Source organism: Phoenix dactylifera, unplaced genomic scaffold (genome assembly GCF_009389715.1).
Source record: "Phoenix dactylifera cultivar Barhee BC4 unplaced genomic scaffold, palm_55x_up_171113_PBpolish2nd_filt_p 001672F, whole genome shotgun sequence".
NCBI classification, from domain to species: Eukaryota; Viridiplantae; Streptophyta; class Magnoliopsida; order Arecales; family Arecaceae; genus Phoenix; species Phoenix dactylifera.
In genome coordinates, this window is record NW_024068971.1 from 14,611 (window position 1) to 32,102 (window position 17,492).

At 36.8% G+C, this 17,492-nt stretch overlaps 2 protein-coding genes across 2 annotated transcripts; one reads left to right on the top strand and one right to left on the bottom strand.

Moving 5' to 3' along the window:
- Window positions 1–922: 922 nt before the first annotated feature.
- LOC120108956 (translationally-controlled tumor protein homolog) lies at window positions 923–6,279 on the top strand. Its single transcript, XM_039122687.1, has 5 exons — window positions 923–1,077; window positions 4,407–4,480; window positions 4,876–5,004; window positions 5,113–5,270; window positions 5,879–6,279. Exons 1-5 carry the CDS (start codon window positions 1,050–1,052, stop codon window positions 5,994–5,996), a joined length of 507 nt encoding a protein of 168 aa, XP_038978615.1. The 5' UTR covers window positions 923–1,049; the 3' UTR covers window positions 5,997–6,279.
- Window positions 6,280–7,252: 973 nt separating this feature from the next.
- On the bottom strand, window positions 7,253–12,206 carry LOC103715297 (universal stress protein PHOS34-like). The gene is made up of 4 exons (XM_008802882.4): window positions 11,933–12,206; window positions 11,740–11,834; window positions 9,862–9,980; window positions 7,253–7,601 (listed from the first exon to the last, which is right to left on the bottom strand). The coding sequence occupies exons 1-4, from the start codon at window positions 12,159–12,161 to the stop codon at window positions 7,511–7,513; spliced, it is 534 nt and encodes a 177-aa protein (XP_008801104.2). The 5' UTR covers window positions 12,162–12,206; the 3' UTR covers window positions 7,253–7,510.
- Between the last annotated feature and the right edge of the window lie 5,286 nt (window positions 12,207–17,492).

The following is a 17,492-nucleotide window of genomic DNA, read 5'->3' on the forward strand; positions in this document are numbered from 1 at the left end:
GGCGGCGCCAGAGGGGGCCGGGCCGTGGCGGCCGTTGGAGGGGGCGGGGCCGCCGTCGACGGCGAGCCGGGGCCGACGGCGGCCGCGGGAGGGAGCTCGGGCGGGGGCCGTGGGAGGGAGCTCGGACGGGGGCGGGCCATGGGAGGGGGCTCGGGAGGGAAGAGGCCGCGAGAGGGGGCGAGCAGGGGCCGGCGACGGCCGCAGGAGGGAGCTCGGGCAGAGGCGAGCTGTGGTCGGCGGCGGCCGGGCCTTCTTCTTCTTCTTTTTCTTCTGAGAACGGGAGATTAGGAAGGGAAGGGGCACGGAAGGTGGCGGGGCCGCGGGATGGGGCTCGGTAGGGAGCGAGACGGCGCCGGTGGCGACCGCGGGAGGGAGCTCGGGCGGGGACGGGCCGTGGTCGGTGGCGGCTGCCCCTGTTTCTTCTTCTTCTTTTGGGAATGGGAGATCAAAAGGGGCAGGGGCATTTTAATATTCTTAGGGGGCGTTTTCGTCTCATAATAAAGTATTGAAATATGGCTGGACTGATCGTTAAACAACCAGTCAACAGGGATTAAACGTTAAAGACCGGTCAATAAATGTACCGGTGATTAATTTCCCCTATTTTTTTTTGAATCAGCTTAAAATTATTAAATTAAAAACAATTTTAGAAGTCAAAATAATTTAAAATTATTGTCATATAGAATTATTGGGGTATGATTGGCCTCGTCATCTCTGCCCACATCCCTATGTCAAGCTGGAACCTCACCTATTCAATTATAAGAATCCGATAAGAATTTGCCAGCCTGGCTTGCACGTTTTACAGTGCGAGCATCTACGGAAAGATCACATCACACTTAATTTCACTGATCGGACGGTCCTTGAAAGAGTTAGTGTTAAACTAAAGCACCTGTGCTCTCCGACGCAGCGAAACCCTACGGCGCACCCAAACACTCGCCTATATAATCCTTGTCGGCCATTACTTCTTCCCTCTCAGCTCGCGCCTCCTTTGCCCTTCCCCGGCTCTTCATCTTTTTGTCGCCTAGGGTTAGGGATTGTTCATTGGAGGAACCATGCTCGTCTACCAGGATCTTCTCACAGGTAGTTTGCCGATCCGTATGTTCTCTTAGTCGTTTAAGCTCTGGATCCGAGGGAAAGATGCGATCCTGGAGGCTGTAGAGTACAAAATCAAAGCGTTTTATTAGTTAATCTGTGCTCGTTCTTTTCATATATTCTGTTGTAAATCTCCGATTTTAGTGCGATTATATGTAGTTCCTTGTTTGGTTGTCTGATTGTCTCTTATTTTATAGTTTCTGGTTTTAATCTGTTTCCTTGGGTTATTTTAGATGGTATATGACTAATGATTGGGATGTTTGCTTGCTTGCTTGCTATTTTAGTTCATTGATTGAAGGAAAATTTTCAGCTTGGTGGTGTTATAGAGTCATGCTGTGTGTTGTCATTGGTAGAAGGATTTCTTATATTTAAAATCTATTCATACTTTGAGCTGTTGTTGCCGCCGCCGCCGCCGATGTATGTGGATTTGATTTTTATTAGGCATTATAATATTGGCTTTCTCTTAAAATGAATAGAACTTGCTAAAAGAGTATAATTTTTCGGATGACTATGTGATGTTCATGCAGCTAGGAGCTTATTTATGTTTTCCTTTTCTGATTAAGGTGGAGCTGAAATGGGGCAGAAGGGAAGGATGGAGTAGATATTAGCAAAAAAATGCTGAAACCCTTATCTTTATGAGAGTATCTGTTCCTCCAATTTAAAAAGTAGCTCTTGTCAAGATGGATAGAATTGAGAGGGGGAAGGAAGAGTAGTAGTGCAATGAGAGAACAAGGTGGAAAATGGTGACCTTGAGATATACTTCTGATCCCATATTAATGGATATTTCATCTTTGTGCAAATCATGATTTGGCCACTCGCACCATCTGAGTTGGAGATTTAGTGCTTCAGCTAATTACCTTCATATAGCTTACCTTGCCATCTAGATGCCTTTGATGATTTTTTTAGAGTGACATTGCAAAGGTGTGGAATGATGCTCTGTCAACAAAAATAGGCAGTGCCATCCTGGAGTGCCATCACCAGACATAAAGGGATATTAACAGTATTTTAACTTTATTAGGAAAATGAATGCTAACTCGTTTGATTATCTTCATTCTTCCAATGTCCATAAGTATCCTTGTCTCCTGTTTTCTCAAACACTGACCACTGCTAGTTTTTTTCCCAGTTAAACTAAACAGCTGATACATCACAAAATAAGGCATGTGAAGAACCCATGCTTATATGGACAATAGGTGAAGTTGGTATTAAGTGATTAGGGCATTGTAGTCTAAATTCTTTCAACCAGGATTTCTTATTTGCTTTAACTAGCTATTATAATGCATGTTTGAAATAAGATACTTTTTTCTATGAGACTGAAAATTGATCTATTGACTAAAGAAGCAAAATCATACTCTTTAATCCTTAAAGATGATAAAAGATAGTGAGTGAAAATAAACTTAGAGGGTCATGAGATTATAGTGCGAAAAGACAATTCTGTATTTCACATTATAGTGGATCTACAATAATAATGAAGAAGAAATTTGTAGATGCTTGCTTGGAGTCATGGGAACCCAACTTGGAGAGATCAGTTTATCTCAACTAGAGGCGGATTTCTTGGAAATAATTTTTTTAATATCTGCAAATGGTGGTCTCTTGTTTGAAATTTAGATTTGTTGATGAGGTAGAATATTAGAGTACTAGAATAAACGATATTTGGTATGATGGGATTGTGTTGTTCCCAGCAAGCCAATTTTTACTTTGCACTTGACCATCACGACTCATGTTGCATGTGGATCTTGATTACATATTGGAGAGATTTTTTTTTTTGCCTCGTATGAGGCATGCTGGTGTAAGGGATTCTAGATTTGATTCGCTAATGCTGGTGTAAGGGATTCTAGATTTGATTTGCTAACTTATGTTCTTATTTGAGAATGCTTGCTTCATTGATGCACAGTTTTGCGCACTATCACTTTATGGACTTTTTTTTAAGAAGATGTGGTATTTTTATCTATGGTAATTTGAAAGAGCAATTTCACTTGCATTTTTGCATGTTGGACCTGGAGGCACCGATGTTTGCATTTATAGAAGCATTCATTGCAGCAAACTATTTTATTGTTTTATTTTGTTTGGTTTTTCAGTTTGGCAGAGTTATTAGTTCATAATAGCAAAGTGACAATATTGACTCTGGGACTTCATGTCTGCCCCTTTGGCTTTTCTTTATGCCTTTAGGGATGAACAAGTCCCTAATATGAAATCATCATCAGTAATATTCTATCAGCTACACAAATGACGTGGTTTAGCTGATTGCTGTTAGTAGAACATTTTGATTCATGATAAATTATAAATCTTTCTTTACAAAAGGCTGAATTTCTATTTAGGTAAGGTCTAAATGTGGATGCATCCAAATAATCTTCATCTCTGTCTTGTGTGTTCCTCAATATTCCTGGTTTCTTTGTCTAATCCTTTCTGAGTTTCAGCATGACCCTCAAATGATTTCCATCTATGTGTGCAAGTAAATTAAGCATGCCACTTATTTGAGTCGAGCCAAAGAAATATCAACATGCTTAATGTTCATATATGGATGCCTTTGGTACAAAGGAAAGAGGCTAAGATAAAATGCAAATGCAAATATCGTCAAACATATCTGGTAACACGAAGGGCAAATAAATGGGTTCAACATATATGGCAGCATTAGCGGGCAGGACATTGTAGAAGTAGGATGTCAGAATCCTATGGTTGTACTTCATTTTAATTTGTGAAGCCCTTCTTTTGTAGTCTGGTGTTCAAGGCAACTGCATAGTTAAATCACCTGCACCTTTTCCGCTGCTGTTTCACATGCCTACTGATCTCGGACTTGTATAGCTCATGAACTTTCAAAAAAAGATAAAAAGCAGCACTTTCCAGTTACTGCTGCACCTCAATGTTGATTTACTGGTTAGGAAGGGTAATGTATATGACCTTGAGCTTTTCCTTGATCTTCAAGGCTCCATTGATTCTTAAACTTTGACTTCTTAGCTCTAGTATCAGCAGAATGTTTCTCTTTTTGTCATCCAACTGTTATAGTCATGTCTCAGTAATTCACATTAATTGTTGTTCATCAAGACACTTTGCAATTTTTTTTATAGAAGAATCCCTATAGATAAATGAATAGTTTAAGATTTGTTCTTGGCGTTTTCTGTCTAAAGCCTGTGCTAGGGATACTGGTCGGGTATATTATGGGGCATAGCCTATGTAAAATTACTTTAATATGTTCATTAAATTATAGTATATTAGTTTCATTGATTCTTGCTACCATGTTTGTGCTTTGAAGATCATGTTCCCCAGTCTTGATCTCCATGTCACATGTTAATGGACAAAATTTTGTGTTTAATGCAATTCAGGAGATGAGCTTTTGTCGGACTCATTTCCATACCAGGAAATAGAGAATGGTATGCTGTGGGAAGTTGAAGGAAAGGTCAGTAATATTTGCTATCCACTCACCTTTTTAAGTTTTCTATTTATCGATATTGTGAAATTTAATTGTTTGTCCCATGTTCTTTTTCCTTGTGTGGGTATTCGTGTGCATGAATACTCTGCGATTTTGCATTATATGTTGTGCTTGCATGTGATTCATGGGTTTTTATTGTAATGGCCTCTATGTGGCTGGGTGCTATTTGTAGGATAAAGTTTTCCTGTATGCATAGTTAAGGCAGCATCTAAATTGTTCCAGATCCTCCCATTCTGTTGAAGAAGTTCCAATATCATATTTGAGAAAGAAGGAATTTTAATATCACATATGAAAATTCTAAAGTTGAAAACTGTCCTTGTCTTATAACCTAGAAATAAAATTGATCTGGCATTGTTTGGCAGTGGGTTGTTCAAGGAGCAGTTGATGTGGACATTGGTGCAAACCCTTCTGCCGAAGGTGGTGGTGACGATGAAGGAGTTGATGACCAGGCTGTTAAGGTGGTTGATATTGTGGATACCTTTCGTCTTCAGGTCAGTACTCTTCTTGATTAACATTATTTGTTTAGTTAAAGTCTTGATATATGTATAACAGATATATAATGTTTGCTTTGCTGTTGTGTTGTTTCTTCAATTTTGTAGGAGCAACCAGCATTTGATAAGAAACAATTTGTGACCTTCATGAAGCGGTATATCAAAAATTTGACTCCTAAGTTGGATGCCGAGAAACAGGAGCTATTTAAGAAACACATTGAGGGAGCCACCAAGTTTGTACTTTCAAAGCTTAGTGACCTGCAATTGTAAGTGTTTTAATGAACAAGCGTTGGGAAATTTTTAAGAATTTATTCATATATCACATATGAAGATCTATTAATAATTTTTATTAGTAGTTATGAGCTATGTTATTACTACTAAACTTGGAACACTACAAAGCCATAATTTTTCTTCTTTTGGTGGTTCAATTAGTTATCTAGTTTAATTCTGCATGGATAACATATGTTATTTTTTTGTTGTGAACTGAAACTAGGTTTCGTTACTGCTTTGTATTTATGATGGTGAAAAATAAAATTACCCAATGTATTGTAACCAGATAGGTGACTCAGAAAGGTGTATGCATTGGCCCTGGTAAATTTTGGTTGGAAATCTCAAATTTTCATATAGATTTATTATATGCATCTCCTCTAGGTATCATCACTTCTCACTTGATAGGCGACTTGCAAAAGTTTAATGCCCTCGCCCTTGGGTTTCTTCATCTGCAAATGCTACAAAACTTTGATTAATTGTCTACCTATATCTATATGTGAATGAATAGTTGGTCCTTCTTGATATTCTATATTGTGGAATGTAGCTTAGCTTAGTATATTGTGTTCATTTCACTTTCCACTCACAAGAACCGTTATTTTGGCAGTTTCGTAGGTGAGAGCATGCATGATGATGGCAGCTTGGTCTTTGCGTACTACAAAGATGGTGCAACCGATCCAACATTCTTATATTTTGCCTATGGGTTGAAGGAGATCAAGTGCTAAAATATACCACTTCTCCAGATGGGGATATGCTGCTACTTCAGCTTATTTGTCATGTACCTGGGGGACTTAAGAAGCAATGCCTCTTCTTTTAATGTGCTTGAGAATTTGGATTTTGCTTTGGAATACTTAGTTGATCTTTGGTGATATTTATGCTTCATCTCTGAATTATTTTGCCCAATTGCATAGATTGAACATATTACAAGTGGACTCTGGTCTTGTGTCTCATGTCTGAAACATGACGTTAATTGGAGATTTGCAGTTAATGTTTGGCTTGTTGAAAGTATATGATCATGTACAAGCATCATGTATCAATGTCTAGTTGTCTACTGGACTCGCTGTAAATGAATTCAGTAATCAGGCGCTCAAAATCTTTGATGCTCCGATGTGTTTTATGTCACTGTTTCTATTAATCCAGTGTATTCCTTGCTGGCCTAATGAGAGGGACCCCCCAATTCTAATTGGATTTATCATCTATCAACAACAAAGTAGGGTTATATTTCTTAAACTCGGACCAGTTTTGAGTCCAGCACATTGTTACATTGGTGCAATCTTTACACCGTCAAGAGTTCAAGATATTTTACTTAAAATATTCAACATGTTTAGTTTGGAATCTCAAAAGAGAGTTGGATTTTGGATGGAATTTTGGAGAATTAGAATATTTTTATGCTAAAATTAGAATGAAAATAAAAATTTCTTCCAACCAAATAGCTAGAATAAAAGTTACGTACTCATTCCATTTCAATTCTAAGGCCGGTCTCTCTCCAACCAACTCATTCCATTTCAATTCTAAGGCCGGTCTCTCTCCAACCAACATGCCCTGAAATCAGTTCCAGTAACAAATGGATCCTTGGTTAAACCTCGTGTTAAAGAAGGATTTGATTAGTTTTTTAATATCAAATATTGTGTTCCATTCCACCCAGTACCAGACCAGTTTCTTTATTTGCACAGGAAAACATGGATACAGATCAGACCAAGGCGAATGGTGATTCACACGCAGAAGTACGAAAGGACGGAACACAGTTATTGGCTAGTCTTCCATTAAACAAACAAAATCCGATGTGTGGATTTCATAAGATTATCAGGTCAGATTGTGCTGTTTTTTCTTGGCATACAAATTGCTCTGCTTATTGTTTGGCTTAACAAAAGGCTAAATTTGAGCGTAAGCTGTACCATGTCACCTATGATGAACACGCAAGAATGGTGGGGAGCTCCTCTTTCATGCATCCCACCTAGTCACCTTTTTCCAAACATTGGGAGGAACAAACACCCAGTTTTCTCGCATAGCAAGCACCAAAGTTCACTAACAACAAGTACAATGTCCAAGTGAAAAGAAAATTTAAGAAGGGATAAAATGATGAACTTGATTCAACTCACAAACAGTGCTACATATATAAAGAGCATCGCAGAAGCATCAGATATATAATGCATAGGTCGCGCATGTGTAACTTGCTAATACGTAGGAATTTTATTGGATACACGGTGATGGAGACTGCATCGCCAGCTTGTCGGCTAAATCACTTTTGCTTTGACTTGGGTTTCTTCACTATCATCACGGTGCAGTGAGCATGATGAGCACAGTAATCACTCACACTACCCAAAACTGCCCTGCAAAGTTCAGAGGGAATCCAATGTTAGACACATCACAAGACATTAAAAAGAATGGTGTAGCACTTTCTCTACTATGTTTCCTCTTGGTTTCCCCATTCGAGGAATAATTTTCTATTATGACTACTTGATCTACCGCAGATCCTTATATTTTGTTGAGATAGGCCCATGATTGATTACTTGTATCAAAGAAAAGTGAGAAGCTTATAAGTTCATTTCTTTCATGTTTTGCTATCAGAAAACGACAGTTACAACTTCCCTACCAAGTTATATACTGAAGCCATAACTGGATATCACATATTTAAAACAGGCAAACATGATCGGCTTTGTCATTTGCAGTTGAAAGCAGTTTAAAGCAACTAACAATTTATTTTTTAACTCTCAAATCAAAATTTCAAATTTTATACTTATTGAAGTATGTTAAGGTATCACTACCCTCAGTTCTTGAAGGTTGTCACATACAAGGACTGATCTAAAATTAACCAGCAAGATAAAAATTTCCCATACCAGGGCCTTGGGTTCCATGCTAATAGTTGAAAGCCTCCTTGCCCTGGCTTATGTAGAGTTTTTACCATTTCTACGTTTGTATCTCTTTACACGATTATGACAGTAACTTCTTACTAACATCTAGAGGTACCACAGTATGTCAGAGTCGTAAATGACATAGGTGTTGGTTGATGAAAAGGTCATAGTTATATATTAATAAATTTGCAAGAAGTCTTAGGATAAAGGTTTAAAAATCACTAGAGCGAGAACACATTAACGTACATGGAAATGAAAATGAGAACCAACAAAGATTGCTGGCCAAAAGACACCACGATATGATATACAAGAGAATAAAAAGATAGATAAAACCATAGCTAAAGATCTTCAGGTAGATGTATGAATAGAAATGTACCTTGTGTTCTAGATGACTAGCACATGCCTTGGAGACAAGAAAATTCTATGGAAAATAACAGCAGTAATACCAGAAATGCTGTATATTCAGAGTGTGGGGGCAACGGCAAGGACACAAGCAGACGACACAATGCAGCAAAGGTTGCAGACAAAAGGAGGCAAGAAACTGGAAACCTCTACAACACATGCATCCACTTCTATGGGAAACATGGAAAACTTGAGACACAATATACTGCTGAAAGCAAGCTGACTTGGGCGTCCTTAGACATCACACTTGCATTAAATAATCAAAAAAATGCTCACATTCATATTGGAGTTCTGTAATGTCAATTTGCAATTCATATTGGAGTTCTGTAATAGAGAATTTGCCCAGTAGTCTCAAATAAGTACTTACCATAAATTTTCCCGTTACACAAGTTATGCCCACGTTGATATGTCATTGGCATTGCCATAAAGTTGTTCACTGTTCCTGCCAAGTAACATGGGATTACAAATAACAAGTTCCCCCATGATTTGTCGTGGATGGCCAGATAGCTGCGAATCTTTAACCACCCCAAGCCGCCTTTCGAAATGTCAAAATAACTCTTTGCTTCTTAGGTGATGTAATTAACTACTAGTGCAAAGACAACTAAATGATAAGATGCCCAAGCAAGATTGACATCCATCCATCTCATAATAATCATAATGAAAGGAAAGGAATTGTAAAGAAAATTTAAAGCAGATATCTTGACCATCAATTGGAGAAATAATTGAACAATATCTAGTCTCCTTTCCACTTGCCACGCTTTCCCCATATATTTCTTTTAAGGACCATGAACTCCACCATTATTTGAAACTCTACCACAGCAACTAGAAATCATGAACAGTCTGCTTCTTAACCTAACTACCTTAACATCTGACTTGATGCCCTTGGACATCAGCCAAACATTTGTAGAAATGATCAAAACTACCACATTGATTTAAGAACTTTTAGGTTTAGAAGATCCATGATAATCAAGTTAGTCCTAATACTATAGTACTGAGAAGTTAAAACTACCTTAGAATTTCTGTTATTGAGTTTTCTAATCAGCCAATCACAGTGTAACACTTTGAGAAGAGTTCAAAGAAATGCTGTTATCAAAAATTTTTAATGTTAGAATATATCCCATAACAGAATGCAGCTATTAGTGTCATAATATATATAGAGCTCAAGAATTCCATAACAGCTATCGATCATAATAGTCATATGACACATGAAAGATTTCATGATACTGCCAGGATCCATCATGAACATCTAATTGACAGTGACAAGTGCTCCATATATGTGACATTTCTTGAACTTCCCACAAAATCTATAAACCAGTATTAAGTGAGAAAATCCTACCTTTTTATTGCTCCATACCCATGGTTGCCCACAACCAACATATCAGCATGATGCTTTTCTACTGCCTCACAGAGAACATTCCTTGCATCTCCTTCCACCACTTCAAACAGTGCGCTCACCTGCAGTCAGGACATATAAAAAGGAAGAAATTAAAGCTAGAAAAATAGACATCGGCTCATTTCATTTCAATTCAAGAAAGTTAACATAAACTCCTAGATTTCCCAAGAAATGATTTTATGTTCTTGAAGACAAAGGTCTACAACCACCTTAGTTGTATTATTTGGACCTTCACATTTTAGCTGCAGACACAAGAAAGCAAATATTGGACTTTATTCTCTGAATACTTCGTATATTTTATTGCTATCCAGTGTCACATGCAGTTGACAACCATTATGTTTTATCTCTAACTTTGGTGGCCTGTTTAACCTTTTTTTCTCGGGCGTTCTTTATGGAAGTGAACAAGCATACACCACGATAGCCCATGATGAACATGAACTAGCACTTACTAACTTTCATACATAAGTCAATGTAGAAATAGTAATAAAATGCATGTACATGTGCTGTTTTGTACCAAAGCCAATTAAAGCCGCGCTAAGTTTGGGTTGAATTGGATCCTTGTGGATTAGCTTGGGCTTCATGTGGCGACAATAATCCAAAGCCAACTTATACATCAGTGTCATGCCCACCAAGACTAAGATGAATGGTATTTCACTTTAGAAAAAGAAAGTATGTTACAAAGACAAAGACGATGAAGAACCCGTGATGCTTCAGTAGATAACACTACCAACCTCTAGTTCATGGACAATGAATAAGGTTTTCTACTTCCATTTTGCTTTTGTTTTTAGAAACGATTAGGTCCTAAACACTTGGTAAAGAGAATGAAATGTACAAAATACGAAAAAGAGCGAGAAAGAGCGAAGAATGCAAGAAAGTGAAATGATTAAGAAGGGAAGGTGAAAGGACTCAGAGAAAAAGGGAGCAAGGCTGTTAACCAATGTCTTAGGAGAATCAAAGAGCTTCCTTATATAGGAAATAACAAGTGTATAGAATTTAAGAGCCTCTTTCCATAGCAAACTTTCTCCAACTTCTCCATCTTATTTCACAAGGCAAGAAGTGGAGATCACAATGTGTGGTATTATACATGCATCTGGAGGGACTGATTTTGTCATACTCCCTGCTTCGAACTCTTGCATACTGGATTTTAGCTCAGGAAGTTCAGGCAAAATCTTGATCAAAATCACCACAATTTGGGTGCCAGTAGCTAAATACTCAAGACTATAATCTGAACATGTGACAAATAGATGTTAGAGCATTCTTTCTAAACAGGAAACTAAATATTCCAGGAAAATATATTATTCCAGGACAAGAACATGAAGTGTGTGTATTATTTATTCATTAGTCAATAAAACTAAAAAAAAAATTAGCAAATGGCTTGGACAAATCAGAAAAATTACTGATATAGTGTGATAACTGAGAAGTTTATAATAGATGCATGAAAGCAAATTGTCAACACATCATTCATTGATGCAGGCATATGAACAAAAACTTCAAGTCTGAAAGATATGTTACCGCAAACATACAACATCAAGTTGTCAATTTGTTAATATTTTAATCATGTTGAGAGATGTTACATTTCAAGAATAAATTTTATTCGTCGGCGATCCACATAATTCCACAGGGAAATAAAATCATCCATACGTAGAACTTGCTCTTTTTTACACGAGAACTACAATCAATTCTTGATCAAAGGAGCACATGACCATCAAAAAATAAAACAAAAATTCCCTTCCCCTGTTCCTAATTCAGTCTAATTTGTCTTCAAGCCTCGAAATTCTAAGATAAATCAAAGAACCAGAAATAGGCCAGAAAAAAAAATACCGATTTGGCCACGCAGTCCTCCCTAGCCTTCTCCACGATCCTCGCCGCGCTCTTCCGGAGATCCGCATCCACAAACGGCAGCACGTCCGCCGCACCTGCACCCAAAAGAACCGATTTTTACCAAAAATTAAGAACAATCCCCACCTCCCGAGCATCAAACCCCTAGAAAAAACTAAGGATCGATGAAGAGTACCAGGGCCGGCGAGGGAAACGACGGAGGAGGGGGAGGGCTTGGCGTGGACGATGACGAGCCTAAAGGCCGGGTTCGGGCCGCGAACTTTGGGGGAGAAGAAGTGCTCGAGGGTCCACTCCAGGGCGTAGTAGCTGTGCTCACTGTCGTCGATCCCCACCACCATCACCGTCTTCTCCTCCGCCGCCTCCTCCTTCGCCGGCGCAGCCGGCGCAGCCGTCGCGTCCGCCATCTCTCCGACCAAAGAAGGGAAGAAAGCCCGAGAACAATCGGTCGGACAGCCCGCTCGCTTAAAACTAACGGCGCCGCTCAACAAAAAAAAGTCCGCATAGGGTATTGTATGAGGCAATCCCGTTATTTGCATATCCGACGGTAGATTGAGTACTCGCTTAGAGATATTTATGAGGATATTTGGATGATGCTTGTCACTTGATGACTACGACATTGTTAAGAAGCGGATAGGTTCGGAGTCTGTCATTATTATCGGCTCATCATCTGGGAGGAGTCCACACCAAACAGCGTTCCTGCAAACAGAAACTCAACACCTGCGGAAGCTACGGGCCCACATAAGATGCATGGAAAACAACAGATTTTACGGGCTGGACTCGGATCCTTGGCCGGCCTTCCCGCCTCCCTTATCTTTAAAAAGAAAAAAAAACGTCATAAATAAACACATATGGAAGTGAAAAAAAATAATACACCCCGTATTGTGTGTATGATTGTGGTTGGACTGGTGCTGAGCTGATGATTTGATCCAATCAATAATTTCACTGTTAATAATAAATTAATAAATTGATCAAAAATTATAATAAATTATATAGAGTTTAATTTTAAAAAATTAAAATTGCATTAATATATTATTTAAAGAGTTGTCACATAGGATATAGTGAGGACGAGACATTGTAATTAGATACCACAATGGCAAGCTATACCATACGTTCACAGCTATGTCAGTATATGAAACTATGGGTGGAGTGGCCCTTGCATTCATATTGCTCCTCTCATGAGCAATGAAAGTAATACCCAATCAAAAATTATAATTAATTATAATTTAATGATACAAGATATGAAATTTTAATAATATATTACTGAAAGAGTTTTCATTAATTACAAGGAAAATAAAAATTATTTATAGATCATATATAGATTCTATTTCAATGTTTCTATATAGTGACCATAGAACTATTCAATAATTACAGTATATGATGGAAAATAAAATTTCATCATAAGTCTTGTTCATTAATTACATTAAATATAGACTTTATGTTTCGATATACTGCATATTAGTGAAACGTGGAAAATGAAATTTAATAGTAGGCCCTTTTATAGTTGATTAATTATTTTAGGGTACAACTTTCATGTTTCTATAGACATGGATGATTACAATTCCGTTTGTGGTTTATTATTTATAATAAGGCACAAAGTTTATGCTTCCATATACCAATTATATAACTATTCTATGGTCATTATATGAAAATGAGAAACTTTAAATTTAATGACATACCCATCTATAGTTTACTAACTGTATTAAAGTTCAATTTCTATGTTTTGACTACAAAACCATTTTGTGATCACTATATGAAAAATGGAAAGTGAAATTTAACATGTTCTTTATAGTTCATTGATTGTCATAAGGTTCAAATTTTGTGTTTTATATTATTATTAAATATATAAAACACGGGACTTGAAATTTAATTGAAGGTTTCTCTATAGTTCGTTTATTATATTAAGCTCTAAATTTATTATTTTCATATAGTGACCAAAAATCATTCTGTGGCCACTATATAAAACAGTGAAGATAAAAATTTAGTGACAATTTTGTTTGTAATTTTTGTAATTATACTAAGGCCCAAGTTCTATATTTCCTTGCATTAAAGATAAAACTATACCATTGGCGCTGTATGAAGCATTTGGAATAAATTTTGATGACAATTTTAAAGCTAAAATTTTGAGTTACATAATAGTGGCCATAAAATTATTCTATGGTTATTATATAACACAAGAAATAAATTTGATGATAAGTCACTCTTTAGTTTGTTGATTATATAAAAATGAGAAATGAAATTCGATTAGAAGTCAACCTATAACTTATTAATTATAATAATGCTAAATTTTCATGTCTCCAAGAAAGCTATTTTAAGTGACTAAATGAAAATGAAATTTGGGATTTTTGGGAAGGCCCCTCTTTCGTTTGTTCATTATATTAAAACCCAAATTTTGCATTTCCATACAATGATGGTAGAAAATTTTGTATTTTCTGCTAACGACTACAAAAATGTCTTGTTACCACTGTATAAAAAAATAATAGAAGAAATTGATGACATAATCTATTGTAGTTCATTTGTAATAATAAAATTCAAATTTCTTATTTTTATATAATGACCACAGAACAATTCTATGGTAATTATATGAAAACTGAAAATGGAATTCAATAGCAAGTTCCTCTCTCTTTCAACAATTATAAAGTGACTTAAATGTCATATCATACAATCATTTTATGGTCACTATATGAAACATTAAAAATAAAATTTGATAAAGAAATTATTCTTATTATTATAATCACTATGGTAAAATTATTATGAGCATATTATGGCTACAAGATAAAATAATAGATGATGGACAGCAAATAAATCATAAAGAAATATTTGTAAGTTTAAAAAATAATTAATGCATAACTACTCCAATGGCGATATATCCAAACTTGCAGGCTTGACAGATATTATATACCTAGCATTATGAAATGTTGTGAGTAGATGGGATCCGATCATTGTTGAGTTCTAGGAAGAAAACTTGCTAGAACTTTAAATGAAAACAAAAATTAAAAATTTAAGTTAGAACAACCAAATATGATAATCCAAGAAAAAAACCTAATGTATTTTAATTCGAATTATGAAGATATATATATAATACTTAAGAGGCATCAATTCGGTCACACAAAAAGTTTCTTCTACCACTCAGCACAAGATGATTCATGCGATTAGCTAGGGTCCAAGGCTCTCTTAAATCCATGTTCAGCTTATCATTGACACAAAACATAATTTCACTGCACGCTCGCTAGCTAAATTTATTTTATCATAGAATTACTTTTCTGAATTCTTTTATTACTATGATTTTGTTATACCAATTTTCAGCAATAAATTGCCTACATACTTTTATCTTTTATTTTTTTTTAAAAAAGGCACATGGGAAATTTTCTATGGCATTTTAACTTCAAATGGAGAGCCAAGGGGTGGATCTTAAAATGTACTAAGTAAAAATTGACCGAATTTACTATTATTCTAATACAGCGTATTGTTCTTCTGAAACCCATAAACCATGAGGGATGATGGATTCTCAGGCCACTAAATCACAATTTGCCCAGGCTATTCATGGATTATTCATGGGACGTGACATGGGCATAAACCCTCAAAGCAAAGTATTCCATTGTCCACTAGATGGCCTTAGCTCCAAGTTGTACCACTGCCAACTCAATTTGGACAAAACTTTTTATCTTATCCATTTTATGCAAACAATGCATTCCACCAATAAAATATCATCTTTAATTGATTCATACATTTTTAATATGAATGTATTTAAAAAATAAAAAAAAGTAAATTTTAAAATGTGCTGATTATTTATTTTTTTTTTTTCAATCTATAAAATTTTGAGTGATCAGTTGCAACCCCATTAATCTCCCTCAAAGAATATGCGAAGGTGGTTGGTGGCACCTGAAAGAGCTAGTGGCCGGCAAAAGTTGGTGGGATTCTCATCATCCATTCCTCTTCGTTGGATTTCTCCGAGAGCCACCACCTTATTCGATGGAACTGGAACCCCAGGTCATTATTTTTCTAATCGAAGTCCCATCAATAGAACGTTAAGTTTTAACCCTTTTACTTTGTCGCACCGATTCCAAACCTCGACCGGACGGCACTGACTAGGCCTATCCTTGTCGAGGCTAAATTTGGAGTCCAATTACAGTTTGACGTGTGGCACACAGGAAGATCTATTTCAACCGAGCTCTGATTTTTGGATGGATTCGGATAAGAAAACGACTTCTAAGAGTCCGATCCAAGCGGGTTTATAACTTCTTCTCTAGAAAAATCGAAAGTTTTTTATTTTATGCATACTATCCTATTACACTATTTTATTTTTTCTTATATATACATTGGCAGGTCACACACAAAGAGTGCAAGTATAACTAAAAAAGTCAGATAGTAAAAAAAATATAAGAGAAACAAACAAATGTGTGATTCTCCAAAATAAAATTTCTAAAATGATGAGCTGCATAGGATGCCGCCCAATCCATGATACTGTTGGTATCTCTACACTATTCTGTTCTTTGGATCTAATTTTGGCCGCAGCAATACTCTATCCAACAAGAAGATATAAATTCTTGACATGTACCGCCTCCATAACTTTTTTTCCCCCGAAAAACAAACATTAAAATGGCCCTAAGGTTAACAATGTGGCATCAGCATAGTTTTAACTAACAACACTAAATAACCATCATAAATTTCGACCAACGTAATATAGAGATTGTTATCATCCAATTTTTTCCTAAATAACTACAATTGTTTTTTCTTTTACTTTCTTTTAAATAAAATAAATTTAATTAATTTTTAAATTTTTCCTCAAATTTTTCTGCATAGTTGATTGTACAATCAAACAAATATATTATTTTATAATGACAAAAATATAACACCATTATTTTTCAATTATTGCTCATTATATTTTTTGCATTATAATTGTGAGGCCCAATAGTCCCACATCGGAAAGATTCGTTATAGAGCCAGGACATATGAGGCGGGTGTCTCCTAATCCTGCAAACGCATTTTGAGAGGAAAACAAAACCGGAGAGGGGTGAAGGACGATTGGGTGAAGTCCCGGAACCGGACAATATCTGTCAGGGGAGCCCCGTGTTCCTCCCTCATATGGCCCCCACGTGGGCACTGGGTGCCTCACGTGTCCCGCGCAAGCGGGGGCGTGACATTTGGTATTAGAGCCGAGGACGGCTCTTGTCCGATGGTGGGAAGGATGTGAGGCTCAATAGTCCCACATCGGAAAGATTCGTTCTAGAGCCCTGGGCATATGAGGCGGGTGTCTCCTAATCCTGCAGACGCGTTTTGGGAGAAAAACAAAATTGGAGAGGGATAAAGGACACTTGCGTGAAGCCCCGGAATCGGATAATATCTGGCAGGGGAGCCCCGTGTTCCCCCCCTCATGTGGCCCTCACGTGGGCACTGGGTGCCTCACGTGCTCCACGCAAGCGGGGGCGTGACAATTATACTGTTATAACGGTAATATTTCAATAATTATTTAATATTAAAAAATATTGTTTGAGATAAATAATGACTATAATAATCATTGTAAGAGTCAATAATTGTTCCTATGGAGGTTATTTGAGACTATAGATGTTAAGCCAATGTATACACAGCCGACAGTGTTTGGGTTGTATCTATCATGCAGAAAAATAATTAATCCTTTTTCAAATTGTCGATCATTAGATGGCATTCAGCATAGATCTTAAAGCACTCAGAACGACTTTATCCTTTTTTTATCTGCATGGATCTTGAAGCGGTTACTA

Bases quoted from the DNA above. Each gene is read 5' to 3' on its own strand.
- LOC120108956 (XM_039122687.1), top strand. From the start codon at position 1,050: ATGCTCGTCTACCAGGATCTTCTCACAG. The intron at 1,078-4,406 runs GTAGTTTGCCGA...AATGCAATTCAG, and splicing joins CTACCAGGATCTTCTCACAG to GAGATGAGCTTTTGTCGGAC. The intron at 5,005-5,112 runs GTCAGTACTCTT...TCAATTTTGTAG, and splicing joins TGGATACCTTTCGTCTTCAG to GAGCAACCAGCATTTGATAA.
- LOC103715297 (XM_008802882.4), bottom strand. From the start codon at position 12,161: ATGGCGGACGCGACGGCTGCGCCGGCTGCGCCGGCGAAGGAGGAGGCG. The intron at 11,835-11,932 runs GTACTCTTCATC...TTTTGGGTGCAG, and splicing joins CGTTTCCCTCGCCGGCCCTG to GTGCGGCGGACGTGCTGCCG. The intron at 9,981-11,739 runs GTATTTTTTTTT...TCCTGACTGCAG, and splicing joins AGGACTGCGTGGCCAAATCG to GTGAGCGCACTGTTTGAAGT.